The sequence below is a fragment of the Pelophylax lessonae genome (assembly GCF_965119305.1).
Source record: "Pelophylax lessonae genome assembly, chromosome: 9".
Taxonomy (NCBI): Eukaryota; Metazoa; Chordata; class Amphibia; order Anura; family Ranidae; genus Pelophylax; species Pelophylax lessonae.
In genome coordinates this window covers 264,872,464-264,890,197 of record NC_138776.1, presented here as the reverse complement: position 1 = coordinate 264,890,197, position 17,734 = coordinate 264,872,464, and the positions used below count along the sequence as shown (strand labels likewise).

At 42.0% G+C, this 17,734-nt stretch overlaps 2 protein-coding genes across 2 annotated transcripts in view; both read left to right on the top strand.

The window, feature by feature from the left end:
• LOC309563922 (uncharacterized protein) overlaps nt 1-6,548 on the top strand; it is a gene marked incomplete at both ends in the record, with an annotated part of 51,860 nt that extends 45,312 nt beyond the window's left edge. Inside the window, 3 exon segments of the mRNA XM_082268554.1 lie at nt 3,129-3,177; nt 5,157-6,325; nt 6,327-6,548. Of these exon segments, the coding sequence (XP_082124680.1) occupies nt 3,129-3,177; nt 5,157-6,325; nt 6,327-6,548 (1,440 nt within the window).
• LOC309564442 (uncharacterized protein) overlaps nt 1-17,734 on the top strand; it is a gene marked incomplete at its 3' end in the record, with an annotated part of 317,628 nt that overhangs the window by 121,259 nt on the left and 178,635 nt on the right.

Genomic DNA, 17,734 nt, shown 5'->3' with positions numbered 1-17,734 from the left:
AGAGGTGCTTGTACCGAAATCGTGCAAGAGGCCACACTCATCAACTCTGGCTCCACAGTCAGGTACGTGACAGTGAATAATATTTCTGGGTCTCCCATTTGCAGTTAACACTAGAAATTTTGGATTCTAAAATCAAATTAGTGTGCTACAATTAATTTTGGTGTTATTTTTTTTTTCCTGAAAATTATTTTGATATACAGTCATGTAAAAGAAAGAATTACAATGACCACCATTGTATTCTAGAGTGCCTTCAGAAAAAATATAAGACTCGGGGTAATTATGATTTTATATTATTATTTTACAATTATATTTTTAATTTTTCCTGCCCAAACTGGAGATTTTAAAATGTGCGAGCAAAAAAAAAAAAGGCTCTAGAGCCAAAAACACCACCAGTAGCCTATAGAGCACATAAAAATATCAATATAAATAACGATAAAATACTTATTAATGATTCAGCTTTAACTAAACTACGATGTTTGTGTCTCATAATGTATGAAGTATAACCGAAAAATGAGCTACGGGGCAGAGGGCGAAATATTATAACATAACGTAGGATGCAGTCATTAACGTCACCACAAGATGGTGGCATCAATTCCTGCGAACGCTTAGACAGGAAGTGATGTAAACTAGAAAAAGGAAGTGATGTATGTAAAAGACAAGGAGTTCTGTAAGGGAAAACAAATGTAGTTCTGGGAGAGACAAGAACGACGCAGAGAGGAGACATTACTGGATTACACAAAGGAAGGTAATAAGATCTTATTTTCTATTTACACCCAGTAATCCCCCCCGTCATGTTCCGTCCTCTTCCTCCATAGTCACTGTGACGTCTTTTATCACCAACATCCACTACTACACACATATCACATACTGTATATTGGAGTTATTATATAATATGTGTCCCGATACATCCTAAATATAGAACCGTTTATCCAAATTTTATTCCAGAGCCTCTGGTTTATAGACCAGATACATCCTAAATATAGAACCATTGATCCAACTGTCCATCCAGAGCCTCTGGTGTATAGACCGGATACATCCTAAATATAGAACCATTGATCCAACTGTCCATCCAGAGCCTCTGGTTTATAGACCAGATACATCCTAAATATAGAACCGTTTATCCAAATTTTATTCCAGAGCCTCTGGTTTATAGACCGGATACATCCTAAATATAGAATCATTTATCCAACTGTCCATCCAGAGCCTCTGGTTTATAGACCGGATACATCCTAAATATAGAACCATTGATCCAACTGTCCATCCAGAGCCTCTGGTTTATAGACCAGACACATCCTAAATATAGAGCATTTATCCAACTGTCCATCCAGAGCCTCTTGTTTATAGACCGGATACATCCTAAATATAGAACCATTTATCCAACTGTCCATCCAGAGCCTCTGGTTTATAGACCAGATACATCCTAAATAAAGAACCATTTACCCAATTGTCCATCCAGAGCCTCTGGTTTATAGACCGGATACATCCTAAATGTAGAACCATTTACCCAACTGTCCATCCAGAGCCTATGGTTTATAGACCGGATACATCCTAAATATAGAACCATTTATCCAACTGTCCATCCAGAGCTTCTGGTTTATAGACCACATACATCCTAAATATAGAACCATTTACCCAACTGTCCATCCAGAGCCTCTGGTATATAGACCGGATACATCCTAAATATAGAACCATTTATCCAACTGTCCATCCAGAGCCTCTGGTTTATTGACCAGACACATCCTAAATATAGAGCATTTATCCAACTGTCCATCCAGAGCCTCTGGTTTATAGACCGGATACATCCTAAATAAAGAACCATTTACCCAACTGTCCATCCAGAGCCTCTGGTTTATAGACCAGATACATCCTAAATAAAGAACCATTTACCCAACTGTCCATCCAGAGCCTATGGTTTATAGACCGGATACATCCTAAATATAGAACCATTTATCCAACTGTCCATCCAGAGCCTCTTGTTTATAGACCGGATACATCCTAAATGTAGAACCATTTACCCAACTGTCCATCCAGAGCCTATGGTTTATAGACCCGATACATCCTAAATATAGAACCATTTATCCAACTGTCCATCCAGAGCCTCTGGTTTATAGACCGGATACATCCTAAATATAGAACCATTTACCCATATCTCATACCCACATAGAAAAATATATGTGGGGACCATTTTTAAGTGCATGAAAGGATATTATGGAAATTCTAGATGAATGATCTGCACACTGCTTTACACTCTAACATATTTCTATATTTCGGGAATTTTGAAATTCTTGCAATGTGTTCAAACCGATTAACTGCATCAAAGTAATCCCTCTCTGGCCAGTCCCAACTCTACTCAAAATAGAAATACATATGTGCTCACAGAATACTTTAATATAGTGTTCAAATGAGGCAAACACAGCTGAAGGGTATTAAACCTGACTAGGTAGGTGAGGAGGATTCCGGGAGGTCACATGACATCACTCTTTTCTCTATTAATAAAACAGGTCTGGCTGGATAGGTGAGGAAGATTTTGGAAATGTGCCTAGTGATAATTTGATTGTGCACAGGATAAATTAAGTAGTGAAAAGGACATCTGGGCAGTTGAAGAACAGATGCTGATCCTATTATCCATCTTGAGAAAGACACAAGGATCTCTACAAGGACATCATGATGGAGAATAAGCCGCCCCTCACATCACCGGGTAAGAGGAGACTTTATTGTAAAGGAGAGAGCAGTACGGAGGATCCACCTAGATCCACCATCATCTGATAAACACATAGAAACAATGTATTCAGTCAGTGTGTGTGTTTCCTACAGATGGATCCAGTAATGGGAACCCACCAGAGAGATGTCCCCGTCCTCTGTATTCCCGGAATTCTACACAGGAAGGTCACACCATCCCTCACCATCATCAGGTAGGTGGAGTGGAGAATCTATGACTTAAAAATTATTCCAAACTGTGTGAGACAATCATCTCCGAGGTCTCCCGATATTTGTGCTTATGGTTGAGTGTAGCCATTTTTATCATTTTGTGGTTTTAGGGTAAAGAACCGATTGCTATAAAAATGGAGGTGAAGAAGGAAGAAGAGACGTATGTGATGGGTGATCAGCAGAGTATGAAGGAGGATGAGATTATGAATTCCAATAAAGAGGAGGATCCTTCTCTGTATATCAGCTCAAGTGAGTAATGAGTAGAAATTGATCACATTTTACTTTTACAGTTTAAGGTCACAATTGTCTCTATAAGCCCAAGCAATCCGTCTTGAATACCACCCCAGTACTGACTTACCAAGATCCCCAGGTAGTTTATCTGAAAGCAAGCACTTACTACTGTACCAACAGGATAAAGGTCCATTTCCATTCTTCAGTATAATGTGATATTTCGAAGAAAGAGTCTGAAGGAAGGTCCACCTCCGTTCCTTACAATAACCAAGACATCAATGTTCCACACTATCACTCGGTGTGCCATGGGTGGTTTCCTTATTCTGTCCATTTTATTTAATGTTTTGGTTTTCTGAATTCGTTTTACAATTGTTTCCTATTTCATAAAAAACCTCCATATCATTCCTCACATCTTGATGCAAAAATGAGGTGAGGATATTGATCAGTGCAGTCTCATCAGTGGCCGTCAATGTCCCCTCACCAGTGCTCATGTATGCAGCCTCACCAATGCCCATGAATGCAGCCTCCCCAGTGTCCAATATAGCAACCTCATCAGTGCCCATCAATGCAGCCTGATCAGTGCCCATCAATGTCGCCTGACCTGTGCCCATTAATGCAGCCTTACTTGTGCCCATAGATGCAGCCTAATGTGTGCCCATCAATGCAACCTCACCTGTGCCCATCAATGCAGCCTCATCTGTGCCCCTCAATGCAGTCTCATCTGTGCCAGTCAATGCAGCCTGACCAGTGCAGGGGAAGAGAGAGGAGAGAAGAGGAAAGCCGGTCAGATAATCACATAGCCGGGATCTCCCTGCTGTAACAGCTTTCATTTGAATTGCCGGGTGCTCACCATCACGCACAGTCCTGCCTCTTGGATCAGCTCCTATGATAGACATCACACGCCCCGGCATTGGACCGGTGCTCTGTCTATCAAAGGAGTCAGGCCAGGAGGCGGGACTGTGTGTGATGGTGAGCGCCCGGCAATTCAAAAGAAAGCTGTTACGGTGGGGCAATCTCCATTCTATGATTATCCGGCTGGCTTCCCTCTTCCTCTCCCCTCTCTTCCCCTGAGCAGTCGCTGGTAGAACAGCTCCCGAGGCAGCCCCACACTCGCCCTCAATCGTTTTCCACTCGCAAAATGCGAGCAGCGAATGGAAAATTTGAGGGCTGCTGCAAACCATATAAAAAGGTCAATCTCCATTCCTTAATGTATTGTCATGTTCCCAACTAATGAGGAGGAGATCCTGTACACCATATGAAAGGTCCACCTCCATTCCTCAATATAACGTCATGTTCCCAACAAATGAGGAGGAGATACTGTACACCATATGAAAGGTCCATCTCCATTCCTCAATATAACGTCATGTTCCCAACAATTGAGGTGGAGATACTGTACACCATATGAAAGGTCCATCTCCATTCTCCAATATAACGTCATGTTCCCAACAAATGAGGAGGAGATACTGTACACCATATGAAAGGTCCATCTCCATTCTCCAATATAACGTCATGTTCCCAACAAATGAGGAGGAGATACTGTACACCATATGAAAGGTCCATCTCCATTCCTCAATATAACGTCATGTTCCCAACAAATGAGGAGGAGATACTGTACTCCATATGAAAGGTCCATCTCCATTCCTCAATATAACGTCATGTTCCCAACAAATGAGGAGGAGATACTGTACTCCATATGAAAGGTCCATCTCCATTCCTCAATATAACGTCATGTTCCCAACAAATGAGGAGGAGATACTGTACACCATATGAAAGGTCCATCTCCATTCCTCAATATAACGTCATGTTCCCAACAAATGAGGAGGAGATACTGTACACCATATGAAAGATTTGTGTCACCAGTATGGGTGCCTAGTATGGTTTGGGCGTACTGTAAACTTTAGAATGCTGAACTGATATACATATTTATATATATATGACTTATGAATACAAGGAGTATAAAAGCAAACTTAACATATTTAAAACCTTCCTTCCAATAGATGGACAGTATTGTTCGAACACCAATACATGTGAGAGTCGTCTTACTACATCTCCAGGTTGCACTGCAGAAGATGGAGACATTACACAATCTCCTACAAAAGTAACTTTTTACTGGTTGGTAAAACCATTGAATCGTTCTCATCCTGAAGCTTCTTCTGATAAAGCCCATACCATGACTTCAGATGTCCATCTAAGATCAATGGATCCTTCTAATCCTGAGGAACCTTCTGATAAATCCCATACTATGACTTCAGATGTCCATCTAGGTTCTCACAATGCTGACAGATCAACAGATCCATCCAAATCCCAGAAATCTTCTTCAAGCCGGAAGGGAGCTCACATCGGAGGGAGCTCACTGCCATGTTTAGTGTGCGGGAAATCATTTACTAGAAAAACCGCACTTGCTAACCACCTGAAATCTCACAAGGCTGAGCGTCCTTATTCATGTTCGGAGTGCGGAAAATGTTTCCCTAAGAAACAAAGACTTCTTAAACACCAGAGAAGTCACTCAGGTGAACGTCCCTTTTCCTGTTCAGAGTGCGGAAAATGCTTTATTGAGAAACACAGCCTTCTTACACACCAGAGAATGCACACGGGAGAGCGTCCCTTTTCCTGTTCAGAATGCGGAAAATGTTTTTCCGATAAAGGATGCCTTCGTAAACACGAGATCATTCATTCCGGTAACCGTCGCTTTTCCTGTTCAGACTGCGGAAAATGTTTTTCTAACCAAGGAACCTTTCGTGATCACCGGAGCATTCATGGTGAGAATCCCTTTTCCTGTCCTGAGTGTGGAAAAGTTTTTTCTAAGAAAGAAAACCTTGTTATACACCAAAGGATTCACACGGGTGAGCGTCCCTTTTGCTGTTTAGAGTGCGGAAAATGTTTTTCTGAAAAAGGAACCCTTCGTAAACACCAGAGAACTCACACGGGTGAGCGTCTCTTTACCTGTTCAGAGTGCGGTAAATCTCTTTCTAGTAAAGGAAACCTTCGTACACACCAGAGAATTCATACGGGCGAGCGTCCCTTCTCCTGTGTAGAGTGCGGAAAATGTTTTTCAGACCAAGGATACCTTCTTAAACACCAGAGAGTTCATACGGGGGAGCGTCCTTTTTCCTGTTCGAAGTGCGGAAAAAGGTATTGTGACCAGACAAACCTTCGCAGACACCAAAAAAAAGGATGCTGCTGACCGTCCATATTTCTGTTCAAAGTCTGGAAAATATTTTTCCAAGAAAGAACCCCTCCTTATACACCAGAAGATTCCCTCAGGTGAGTGTCCTGATTCATCTTTAGAGTGCGGGAAATCTTTTGCCAGGAAAGGAGAACTTGTTACTCACCAGAAAAGTCACTCAGGTGAGCATCCTTATTCATGTTCAACGTGCGGAAAAGTTTGAACAAAAAAAAAGCCCTTGTTAACCACTTAAGCCCCGGATAATTTGGCTGCTCAAAGACCAGGGCCTATTTTGCGATTCTGCACTGTGTGCCTTTAACTGACAATTGCGCGGTCGTGCGACGCTGTACCTAAATGAAATTGATGTCCTTTTTTCCCCACAAACAGAGCTTTCTTTTGGTGGTATTTGATCACCTGTGCGATTTCTACTTTTTGCGCTATAAACAGAAAAAGGGCGACAATTCTGAAAAAATAAAAATTTTTCACATTTTTTTTTATATGAAATTCCCCCCCCCAAAAAATGTAAAAATCAAAATTTTTTAACATTTTAGGCCAATTTGTTTTCCGCTACATATTTGTGGTGAAAAAAATCGCAATAAGCGTATTTTGATTGGTTTGCGCAAAAGTTATTGCGTTTACTAACTACGGGAAAGATTTCTGTCATTTTTATTGTTTTTTTTTTCAACTAGTAATGGCGGCGATCTGCGATTTTTTTTGCGGGACTGCGACATTGCGGCGGACAGATCGGACCCCTGACTGACATTTTTTACACTTTTGGGGGGTACCAGTGACATTACTACAGTAATCAGTGCTATACATATGCACTGTTACTGTAAAAATGACACTGGCAGGGAAGGGGTTAACTTTATTAGAGAGCAAGGGGTTAAGTGTGTCCCTAGGGGCGTGCTTATAACTGTAAAGGGGCGTGGCTTTTGATGTAACCACAGACACATACGATCCTACATAGCAGGATCGTATGATCTCTGCAGTTTCACCAGGGAGAATGACAGGCGGCTTTGTTAACATCAGCCGTCTGCCTTTCTCCCTCTCCAGCGGGAGATCGTGGGTGATCGGCGGACATCGGAGCCGCCGGTCACTCGCGCGGGGATGGCCGTGAACGAGCGGGGGCGGGAGCGCACCTCCGGCATTGCGTGCTCGCCCCCTATTGGCTCGCAGGCGAGTGACGTACCCATACGTCACTTTGCCTGCACGGGGCTGACCGCGGCAGTACATGTACTGACGGCGGTCGGCAAGTGGTTAACAAAGAAACTCACCACAAAAGTCTTAGGTGAGTGTTCTTCTTCATGTTCAGCGTGCGGGAAACCTTTTGCTAGAAAAGGAGAAATTGTTATACATCCGAAATGTCACTCATGTCAGCTTCCTTTTTCACATTCCGAGTGCAGGAAATGTTTCACCCAAAAAGAAGTCCTTGTTATACAACAGATATGTCACCTCATGTGGGCGTTCCTTTTCATGTTTCACTCGGAAAGGAAACCTTACTCACCACAAAACTCACCGAGGTGATCTTCCCTATTTACAGTATGGGAAGTGTGGGAAATGTTTCACCAAAACACTCAATGTTTTTTATTGAAATTTTTCAACATAAAATACCATCTCTAAGCTGACGACACCCAAATCTATTTATCCACCCCTCAGCTCTCTCCCTCAGTCTCCTCACGCATCACTAATTTACTATCAGATATATCGGTATGGATGTCTCACCACTTCCTCAAACTCAATCCCTCCAAAACCGAGCTTATAATTTTTCCTCCACCACGTGCCCCTTCCCCTGATCTCTCTGTCAATATCGATGGCATTACCATCAGCCCATCCCCACATGCCAAGGTCTTAGGTGTTGTCCTGGACTCTGAACTCTCCTTCAAGCCCCACATCCAATCGCTGTCCAAATCTGGCCGCCTCAACCTCCGCAACATCTCCAAAATACGCCCCTTTCTAACCAATGACACAAAGCTCCTAGTTCACTTCCTGGTCATCTCGCGCCTCGACTACTGCAATTCCCTTCTCATTGGCTTAACTCTACACAGGCTCCTCCTCCCTTCAATCCATCATGAATGCTGCTGCCAGACTCATCCACCTTACCAATCGCTCAGTGTCCGTCGCTCCTCTCTGTCAAGCCTTCCACTGGCTTCCGCTCACCCAATGAATTCAAAATACTAACAACAGCCTACAAAGCCATCCACAGCTTAGCCCCCAGCTACATCACTAGTCTAGTCTCGAAATACAAACCTAATCGCTCTCAAAACCTCCTGCTCTTTAGCTCCCTCGTCACCTCCTCCCATGTTCGCCTCCAGGACTTTACCAGAGCCTCTCCAATCCTATGGAACTCCTTACCCTTATCTGTCCGATTATCTCCTACTCTATTAGCTTTTAGACGATTTTTGAAACCTTCCTCTTCAGAGAAGCCTATCCTACCCACACCTAACAACTATACCTCCATTTTCTCCATCAGCCCATCCCCCCACAGTTATTGCCTTTTGTTTCACTTGACCCTCCCTTCTAGATTGTAAGCTCTAACGAGCAGGGCCCTCCAATTCCTCCTGTATTGAATTGTACTGTAACTGTATTGTCTTCCCTCACATTGTAAAGCGCTGCGCAAACTGTTGGCGCTATATAAATCCTGTATAATAATAATAAAAAACAAATGAGCAATATTGTTCAGACAATGTGGCAAATGAACAAAATCAATCATATAACTGAATACCATCAGTAGCTCTGAAGGTACATACGTGAGTTGGGTAAACAATGCAATTAAGTCCCCTATTATCCCCAACCCATAAACTCTAAGGCTTTTTCTCGTGTGTAGTCTTTAAAATGTGGTGAAACCACTAAGGGAACATCAAAGACGTTGGGTTGGGAAAGACCAACCGAGAGAAAGAGAGAAAGAAACGAAGAGAAGAGAAATATTGAGAAAAAGTTTGAGATTGCTGAATGAGGAAAATGACTTCAGGTCGAATATAAGTAGAGCATATGCAGCCAAGTATCTGATGGTACCAACACGCTCAATGTAGGCTCAAGGAGGTGGCCTACAACTGTCCCCCTCCAGATACGCAATCCACGGGTTTCCAAACCTTTTCAAAAAGTTGCACTTTATCAGTAAGTATGGCCGAGAGGCACTCGTTAATCATTATCCAAGATAAAACACTCACTTCTTAAACACATGATAGTACACAGCTCAGAGCATCCTAACAACCTTCAGAGTGCGGTAAATGTTCAAGTCTAATCAGAGAGAAGACATCTTCTGACGCGTTTGACAAATGTACGATGGCTTTTATTGGGTGGAAGTGTTCAGTCCATAGAACACCTGGGGCAAAAAAAATGATTATATAATGGGGTACATCCAGGCAACAATCATGTTTCATTTATAGGTGGAGCTTGTCAGGCTGAATCTTCTGTTGGCCTCTTCTGTTTCTTGGAGGCTCCAAATGGTGGGATGAACCTTCCAATTACTGTGATATCCTCTGCGTTGGATAATAAAGAAATGAGTCCATTGTGTATTGAAAATATTATCAGTCTTATAAATCTAATGAAAGAGAAATACAGGCAGCACCATGGCGCTCACGTTTCCCCCCGTAGTTCCAGCTTCACATCCATATTACATCTCCAAAATAATCCTCTACATGTGTGAACGTTGTAAGTGGGCGGAGTTATGTGTATTTAAAGTAGTGTACATCTAAAATTAACCTGCAAAGTTCAACAAGAAACATCTGAACAAAATGCGAGGACATGTGTGACTTGGTTTTTCCATCACAATGCGGGCAGTAATCGTAGAGGACCAAAAAAATAAAGATGGTGGCGTACTACTGTGGTACCGTGCATGCCCGGTAGGCGCTATTCTCTATCAGCATTGAGCATGCTTTGTTATTTTACTAGTAATACATTTTTAAAATATGAATAAAAAAGTCCAATGGGATTTGAAAATTCCAGTCACATGGCTAAAATAACGATCCTTCTACTTGTAATAAAGATTTTTCAATTGAGACTCATATGTTGTATTTCAATGTTTACTTTGTTTTCCATTCTGTAGTTTCACATTTATAAATATCAAAACTCTATCAATCTGTTGTTTTTCATTTTAGTTTTTTGCGTTGTCTGGATTTGATGTGAGGTATAATCGGTGTGTGAAATAATCAATGTAACCTAAAGGAAGAATGGACCACAAGGCAGGGTGTCAGGACCTGCTGGTGGCGCTGTGCTTCCCAGAGTGGAAGGTTGTAGTTCCTGTGTCTACCAGCGGGTGTCTTCCAGCAGCCAGCAGATTCCATTAATCAGTTTTCACCTGTTGCTGGCTGCTGGGAGGGTGTTTAGGTCCTCCCCTACTACTGCCTCTCGTTTCAGTGTTTTTTGTGCTGGGAGGTTGGATTCTGGGGAGAATTTATAACATAAAAAGATAATTGGGGGCATTGTTTTAAAAGGGGAGGATTTGTGCTGGAAGGGGTGTTGGGGGATTTGTGATGTTATGTAGTGGGGAACCTTGTATACAGTTTTAAACCCTCTCAAGCTCAGCAGTGGATGGTGCCCAGTGGCTTGCAGGAATCCTTTACCATTGGGCCTTCAGGGTTCCACCCTTGGGATGGCTCTCTGCTAGTTCTTTCCCATTTAGATCTTTCTAAAGGCAGCCCAACCTGGCTTGACCAGTATCCTATGGCATATCGGTCTCTACATCTCCTGCTAGGGACCCCATATTTATGAAGTAGACAGGAAAATTCCATGGAAAGTTAGTCAAGAATAATGCAATGTCCAGACGTATGAAAACATTTTTTTTTCCTTTACTAAATAATTCATGATAATCACAAACAAGATTCTGTACATTCGGACACTCCCAGGCGGTGACAAAATAGCCTGATAACATTTCACAAACAGAGTTACACAAAAGTCAGACTTGTGGCCTGGCCTACTGGGATAAAGTCCAGGTGTCTAACAAAAGGAATGCCCCCCGTACTACCTTGTCTAACCCTCATCCTACCATCTTTCTCAGCTTCTGGTTGGAGAGGTGACCATATGAAAGGTTAATCTCCATTCTTCAATATAAAGTCATGTTGCCAACTAATGAGGCGGAGATACTGAACAGCATATGAAAGGTCCATCTCCATTCCTCAATATAATGTCATGTTCCCAACAAATATGGTGGAAATACTGTACACTATATGAAAGGTCTATCTCTATTCTTCATTGCGACGTCATATTCCCCAAAAATGAGGTGAAGTTACTGTACACCAGGGGTCTCCAAACTTTCTAAGCAAAGGAACGGTTGATTGTCTTGAAAACCTTAGAGGAGCCGTACTGTGGCCAGTGGGAGTGGAAAATTTCCTGGCATCAGTGGAAGTAAACATCGCCACATTTGGTATTAGGGAGAGGAATAGTGCCCCATTGTTGGTGTCAGAATAGTATCTTGTATCAGTAGGAGAAATAGTGTCCCAAGGGCCAGATCCATCTATATTCCACAATATATTGTCATGTTCCCAACAAGTTAGGAGGAGATACTGTACACCATATGAAAGGTCCATCTACTTTCCATAATATAAAGTCATGTTCCCAACACATGAGGAGAAGATACTGTACACCATATAAAAGGTAAATCTCCATTCCTCAATATAGCGGCATGTTCTCAAAAAATTAGGTGGAGATACTGTACACCATATGAAAGGTCCATCTTCATTCCTCAATATAACGTCATGTTCCCAACAAATAAGGAAGAGATGCTGTACACCATATGAAAGATCCATCTCCATTCCTCAATATAACGTCATGTTCCCAACAAATGAGGAGGAGATACTGTACACCATATGAAAGGTCCATCTCCATCTCTTAAAACATATTGTAGGATGCAGTTATTAAAATCACCACTAGATGGCAATAACACTTAATGAGCGTGGAACGCTCAGACAGGAAGTGATGTAAAATAGGAAAAGGAAGTGATGTAAGAAAAAGACAAGGCGTTAAACATAGGAAGTTATGAGTGATAGAAGAACAAGGTAAATAGGAGACATCGCTGGATTACACAGAGGAGGTAATAAGATCTTATTTTCTATTTACACCCAGTAACCCCCCCCCCCCGTCATGTCCATCCTCTTCCTCCATAGTCACTGTGACGTCTTTTATCTCCACCATCCACTACTACACACATATCACATACTGTATATTGGAGTTATTTTATAATATGTGTCCCGATACATCCTAAATATAGAACCATTTATCCAACTGTCCATCCAGAGCCTCTGGTTTATAGACCAGATAAATCCTAAATATAGAACCATTTATCCAACTGTCCATCCAGAGCCTCTGGTTTATAGACCGGATACATCCTAAATATAGAACCATTTATCCAACTGTCCATCCAGAGCCTCTGGTTTATAGACCAGATACATCCTAAATATATAGCCATTTATCCAACTGCCCATCCAGAGCCTCTGGTTTATAGACCGGATACATCCTAAATATAGAACCATTTATCCAACTGTCCATCCAGAGCCTCTGGTTTATAGACCAGATACATCCTAAATATAGAACCATTTATCCAACTGTCCATCCAGAGCCTCTGGTTTATAGACCAGATACATCCTAAATATATAGCCATTTATCCAACTGCCCATCCAGAGCCTCTGGTTTATAGACCGGATACATCCTAAATATAGAGCCATTTATCCAACTGCCCATCCAGAGCCTCTGGTTTATAGACCGGATACATCCCAAATATAGAACCATTTATCCAACTGTCCATCCAGAGCCTCTGGTTTAAAGACAAGATACATTCTAAACATGGAACCATTTATCCAACAGTCCATTCCTCTGGTTTATAGATCCCATAGATCATGTGACCACATAGATAAGAACCATTGTAAAGTGAATGAAAGGATATTACAAAAAATTCTAGATGAATGCTCTGCACACTATACTATACACTTTTAAATATTTCTATATTTTGGTAATTTTGGCATTCTTGCAGTACATTTTCAAACTGGCCAACTGCATCAAAATAATCCTTCTCTGGCCAGTCCCGAATCTACTCAAAATGCAAAGACATTTCTGCTGGCAGCATACTTTAATCGACATAAAATAGTGCAAACATGGGGCAGACAGACACAGTTAGAGGGTATTAAACCTGACCAGGTAGGTGGGGAGGATTCTGGGAATGTACTTAGTGATAATTTAATTCTACACAGGATTAATGAAGTAGTGAAGAGTTCATCTAAGCAGTTGAAAAAGAGCTGCCAATCCCATGATCCATCTTCAGAAGGACACAAGGATCTCTACAAGGACGTCATGATGGAGAATCAGCCGCCCCTCACATCACCGGGTAAGAGGAGACTTTATTGTAAAGGAGAGAGCAGTACGGAGGCTCCACCTAGATCCCCCATCATCTGATAAACACATAGAAACAATGTATTCAGTCAGTGTGTGTGTTTCCTACAGATGGATCCAGTAATGGGAACCCACCAGAGAGATGTCCCCGTCCTCTGTATTCCTGGGATTCCACACAGGAAGGTCACACCATCCCTCACCATCATCAGGTAGATGGAGTTAGAAAATCTACGACTAAAAAATTATTCCAAACTGTATGAGATAATCATCTCTGAAGTCTCTGGGTATTAGTGCTCGTGTTTTGTGAATGTTCCTTTTTTTGGTTTTAGGATGAGAAATTCATTGATATAAAAGCTGAGGTGAAGGTGGAAGAAGAAGAGACGTATGTGATGGGTGATCAGCAGTGTATGAAGGATGAGGTTATGAATCCCAGTAAAGAGGAGGAACCTTCTCCGTATACCAGCTCAAGTGAGTAATTAGCAGAAACTTATTACATTTTACTTTTAAAGTTTTAAAGTTTAGAACCACAAATGTGTCAATAATTCGAAGCCATTCGAAACCCCAGTGCTGACTTACCAAATGGCAGTTTAACTGGAAGCAGACGCTTGCTGTGGACCAACCTGACAAATGTCAATTTTCATTCTTCAGTATAATGTGATATTTCCAACAAAGAGCTTGAAGGAAGGTCCACCTCCATTCCTTTCAATTATGAAGACATCAATGTTCGTACACTGTGCCATGGTTGGTTTGCTCATTTTGTCCATTTTATTAATTTTTTTGTATTTTCTGCATAATTTTTACAATTGTTTGCTATTTTAGTAAAAGGTCCATGTCATTCCTCACATCGTGATCCAAAAATGAGGTGGGGATATTGTATACCATCTTAGTGTCCTAGAAACCAATGATGCTTATGGCCTGCCCAGCGTAAAGTTGTCATTTAATGGCAGTAGGAATATCGCCACCTATTGAATGAGCAGAGCCAGAAGGCAGGCGAACAGGCAAATCTCGCCACTTGGTTTGCTTATTTTATAAACCATGAAGGACTAGATTTTAAAGCAATGCATGCATTGTCCTAAATTTGAACCTCATCGCTACTATGCACCATATGAAAGGTTCTCCTCCGTTCTTCCACACAACCTTATGATACTAACAACTGTGGTGGGAACACTGCATTCCATATAAGAGGTCCATCTGTATTTCTCATTAGAACGTAATGTTCTCACCAAAGGATGTGGAGATATTGTAGATCATATGAAAGGTACATTTCCATTTCCTAATGTAATGTCGTGTTTCCAACAAATGAGGAGGAGATACTGTACACCATATGAAAGGTCCATCTCTATTCCTCAATATAACATCATGTTCCCAACAAATGAGGAGGAGATACTGTACACCATATGAAAGGTCCATCTCCATTCCTCAATATAACGCCATGTTCCCAACAAATGAGGAGGAGATACTGTACACCATATGAAAGGTCCATCTCCATTCCTCAATATAACATCATGTTCCCAACAAATGAGGAGGAGATACTGTACACCATATGAAAGGTCCATCTCCATTCCTCAATATAACGTCATGTTCCCAACCAATGAGGAGGAGATACTGTACACCATATGAAAGGTCCATCTCCATTCCTCAATATAACGTCATGTTCCCAACAAATGAGGAGGAGATACTGTACACCATATGAAAGGTCCATCTCCATTCCTCAATATAACGTCATTATTACAAAAAAATGAGGAGGAGATACTGTACACCATATGAAAGGTCCATCTCCATTCCTCAATATAACATCATGTTCCCAACAAATGAGGTAGAGATACTGTACACCATATGAAAGGTCCATCTCCATTCCTCAATATAACATCATGTTCCCAACAAATGAGGTGGAGATACTGTACACCATATGAAAGGTCCATCTCCATTCCCCAATATAACGTCATGTTCCCAACAAATGAGGAGGAGATACTGTATACACCATATGAAAGGTCCATCTCCATTCCTCAATATAACGCCATGTTCCCAACAAATGAGGAGGAGATACAGTACACCATATGAAAGGTCCATCTCCATTCCTCAATATAACGTCATGTTCCCAACAAATGAGGAGGAGATACTGTACACCATATGAAAGGTCCATCTCCATTCCTCAATATAATGTCATGTTCCCAACAAATGAGGAGGAGATACTGTACACCATATGAAAGGTCCATCTCCATTCCTCAATATAATGTCATGTTCCCAACATATGAGGAGGAGATACTGTACACCATATGAAAGGTCCATCTCCATTCCTCAATAAAAAGTCATGTTCCCAACAAATGAGGAGGAGGAGATATTGAACATTTGGAAGGTCCATCTCCATTCCTCAATATAACGTAATTTTCCCAATATATGAGGAGGAGATACTGTACACCATATGAAAGGTTCATCTCCATTGCTCAATGTGATTTCATGTTCCCAACAAATGAGGAGGAGCTACTGTACACAATTTGAAAGATCCATCTCCATTTCTCAGCATAACGTCATGATCATAACAAGTGAGGTGAAGGAAGGTCCTGACTAGAGAGGAAACCATATGAAAGGTCCATCTCCATTCCTTAATATAACACCATGTTCCCAAAAAATTAGATGGAGATACAGTACACCATATGGAAGGTCCATCTTTTTTCCTCCATATAACCTTGTGTTCCCAACAAATGAGGTTGATATAATGTACACCATATGAAAGGTTCATCTCCATTCCTCAATATAACGTCATGTTCCCAACAAATGAGGAGGAGATACTGTACACCATATGAAAGGTCCATCTCCATTCCTCAATATAACGTCATGTTCCCAACAAATGTGGAGAAGATACTGTATACCACATGAAAGGTCCCTCTACATTCCCCAGTATAACGTCATGTTCCCATCAGATTGGGTGGAGATGCTGCTACCAACCTAGATATCCTTTTTGGACGTGTCTGGTAAATCCAAACAGCGAAGAGGTTGAAACCAGCTAACGACTGCAGTAATAGCTGTGAGATTTTTTTTTTTGTCAGACTCTGGCTTTACTATAGAGCAACCCAACCACCCTACCCCCGCCCTCCATTGCTCCCGCTTTGTGCTTCCCTGGCTCTGGAGACCTGGGGACTACTACAAACAGCTTTAGAATGGGGAGTGGGAAGAGATGGAGGAACATCCATTTCCCGATCTCCTCTCTAGAAATGTGAACCAAAAACACATTCTATAACTTTAAAAATCCTGACAAAGTCGGGTGCAAAGCTGATTGAGCACACTCCTGTGCTTAGTCTGCTGGAGCTGAGGGCAAGGGACACTTAAATGCACCCCTGTCACCCCGCCCACACAAGTGAACATCAAATGCGCAAGTGTATGTAAACAGGAATTTCACCACACTTTAGATATCATTACGAACATTGGAGTGTCATTGTGAGGGATCTCGTGCAGAAGGTGCTAATTTCCATGCATCAGGTGCTCCTGAGCATTGAAGCCCAAGATGAGCAAGGATTAGAATGCGCATGCAAATGCACATACATGCGGGCATGTGTGCGTACACGTAGGCGTGCACACACATCCACAGATTCTAGTGAGAGTCTGCCTGGCTTCAGTACTAGATTGTCTTCAGCTTTGGTTCCTGATTCTTAATCCATGTCTTCTAACCTTGTTCCTGACCCGGGTACATCTGACACTTCTCTTGGACCACCCGTGCCTGTTACATCTGCTTCTTGCTTCTGCTCCCGAACTCAGCTTGGATTTATGACTACGTCTCCACGTCCTGATTTGGTCCCCCACCGCCAGCACATTACTAACTTCTGCCTGTTCCCGACCATGAACCTAATCCTGATTCTGCACCTGTCTGCCTGGCTCCTGCTGAAAAAGGCATGTGATTGGTCTCCACACCATCACCGGAAGGAATCCTGTGTCTCCAAGCTTCAGCTCACTCCAGGCACCTGCTCCCTCCCGCTGCCCTAGCAGTCACTGTCTCAACTAACAGAGGTGCTTGTACCGAAATCGTGCAAGAGGCCACACTCATCAACTCTGGCTCCACAGTCAGGTACGTGACAGTGAATAATATTTCTGGGT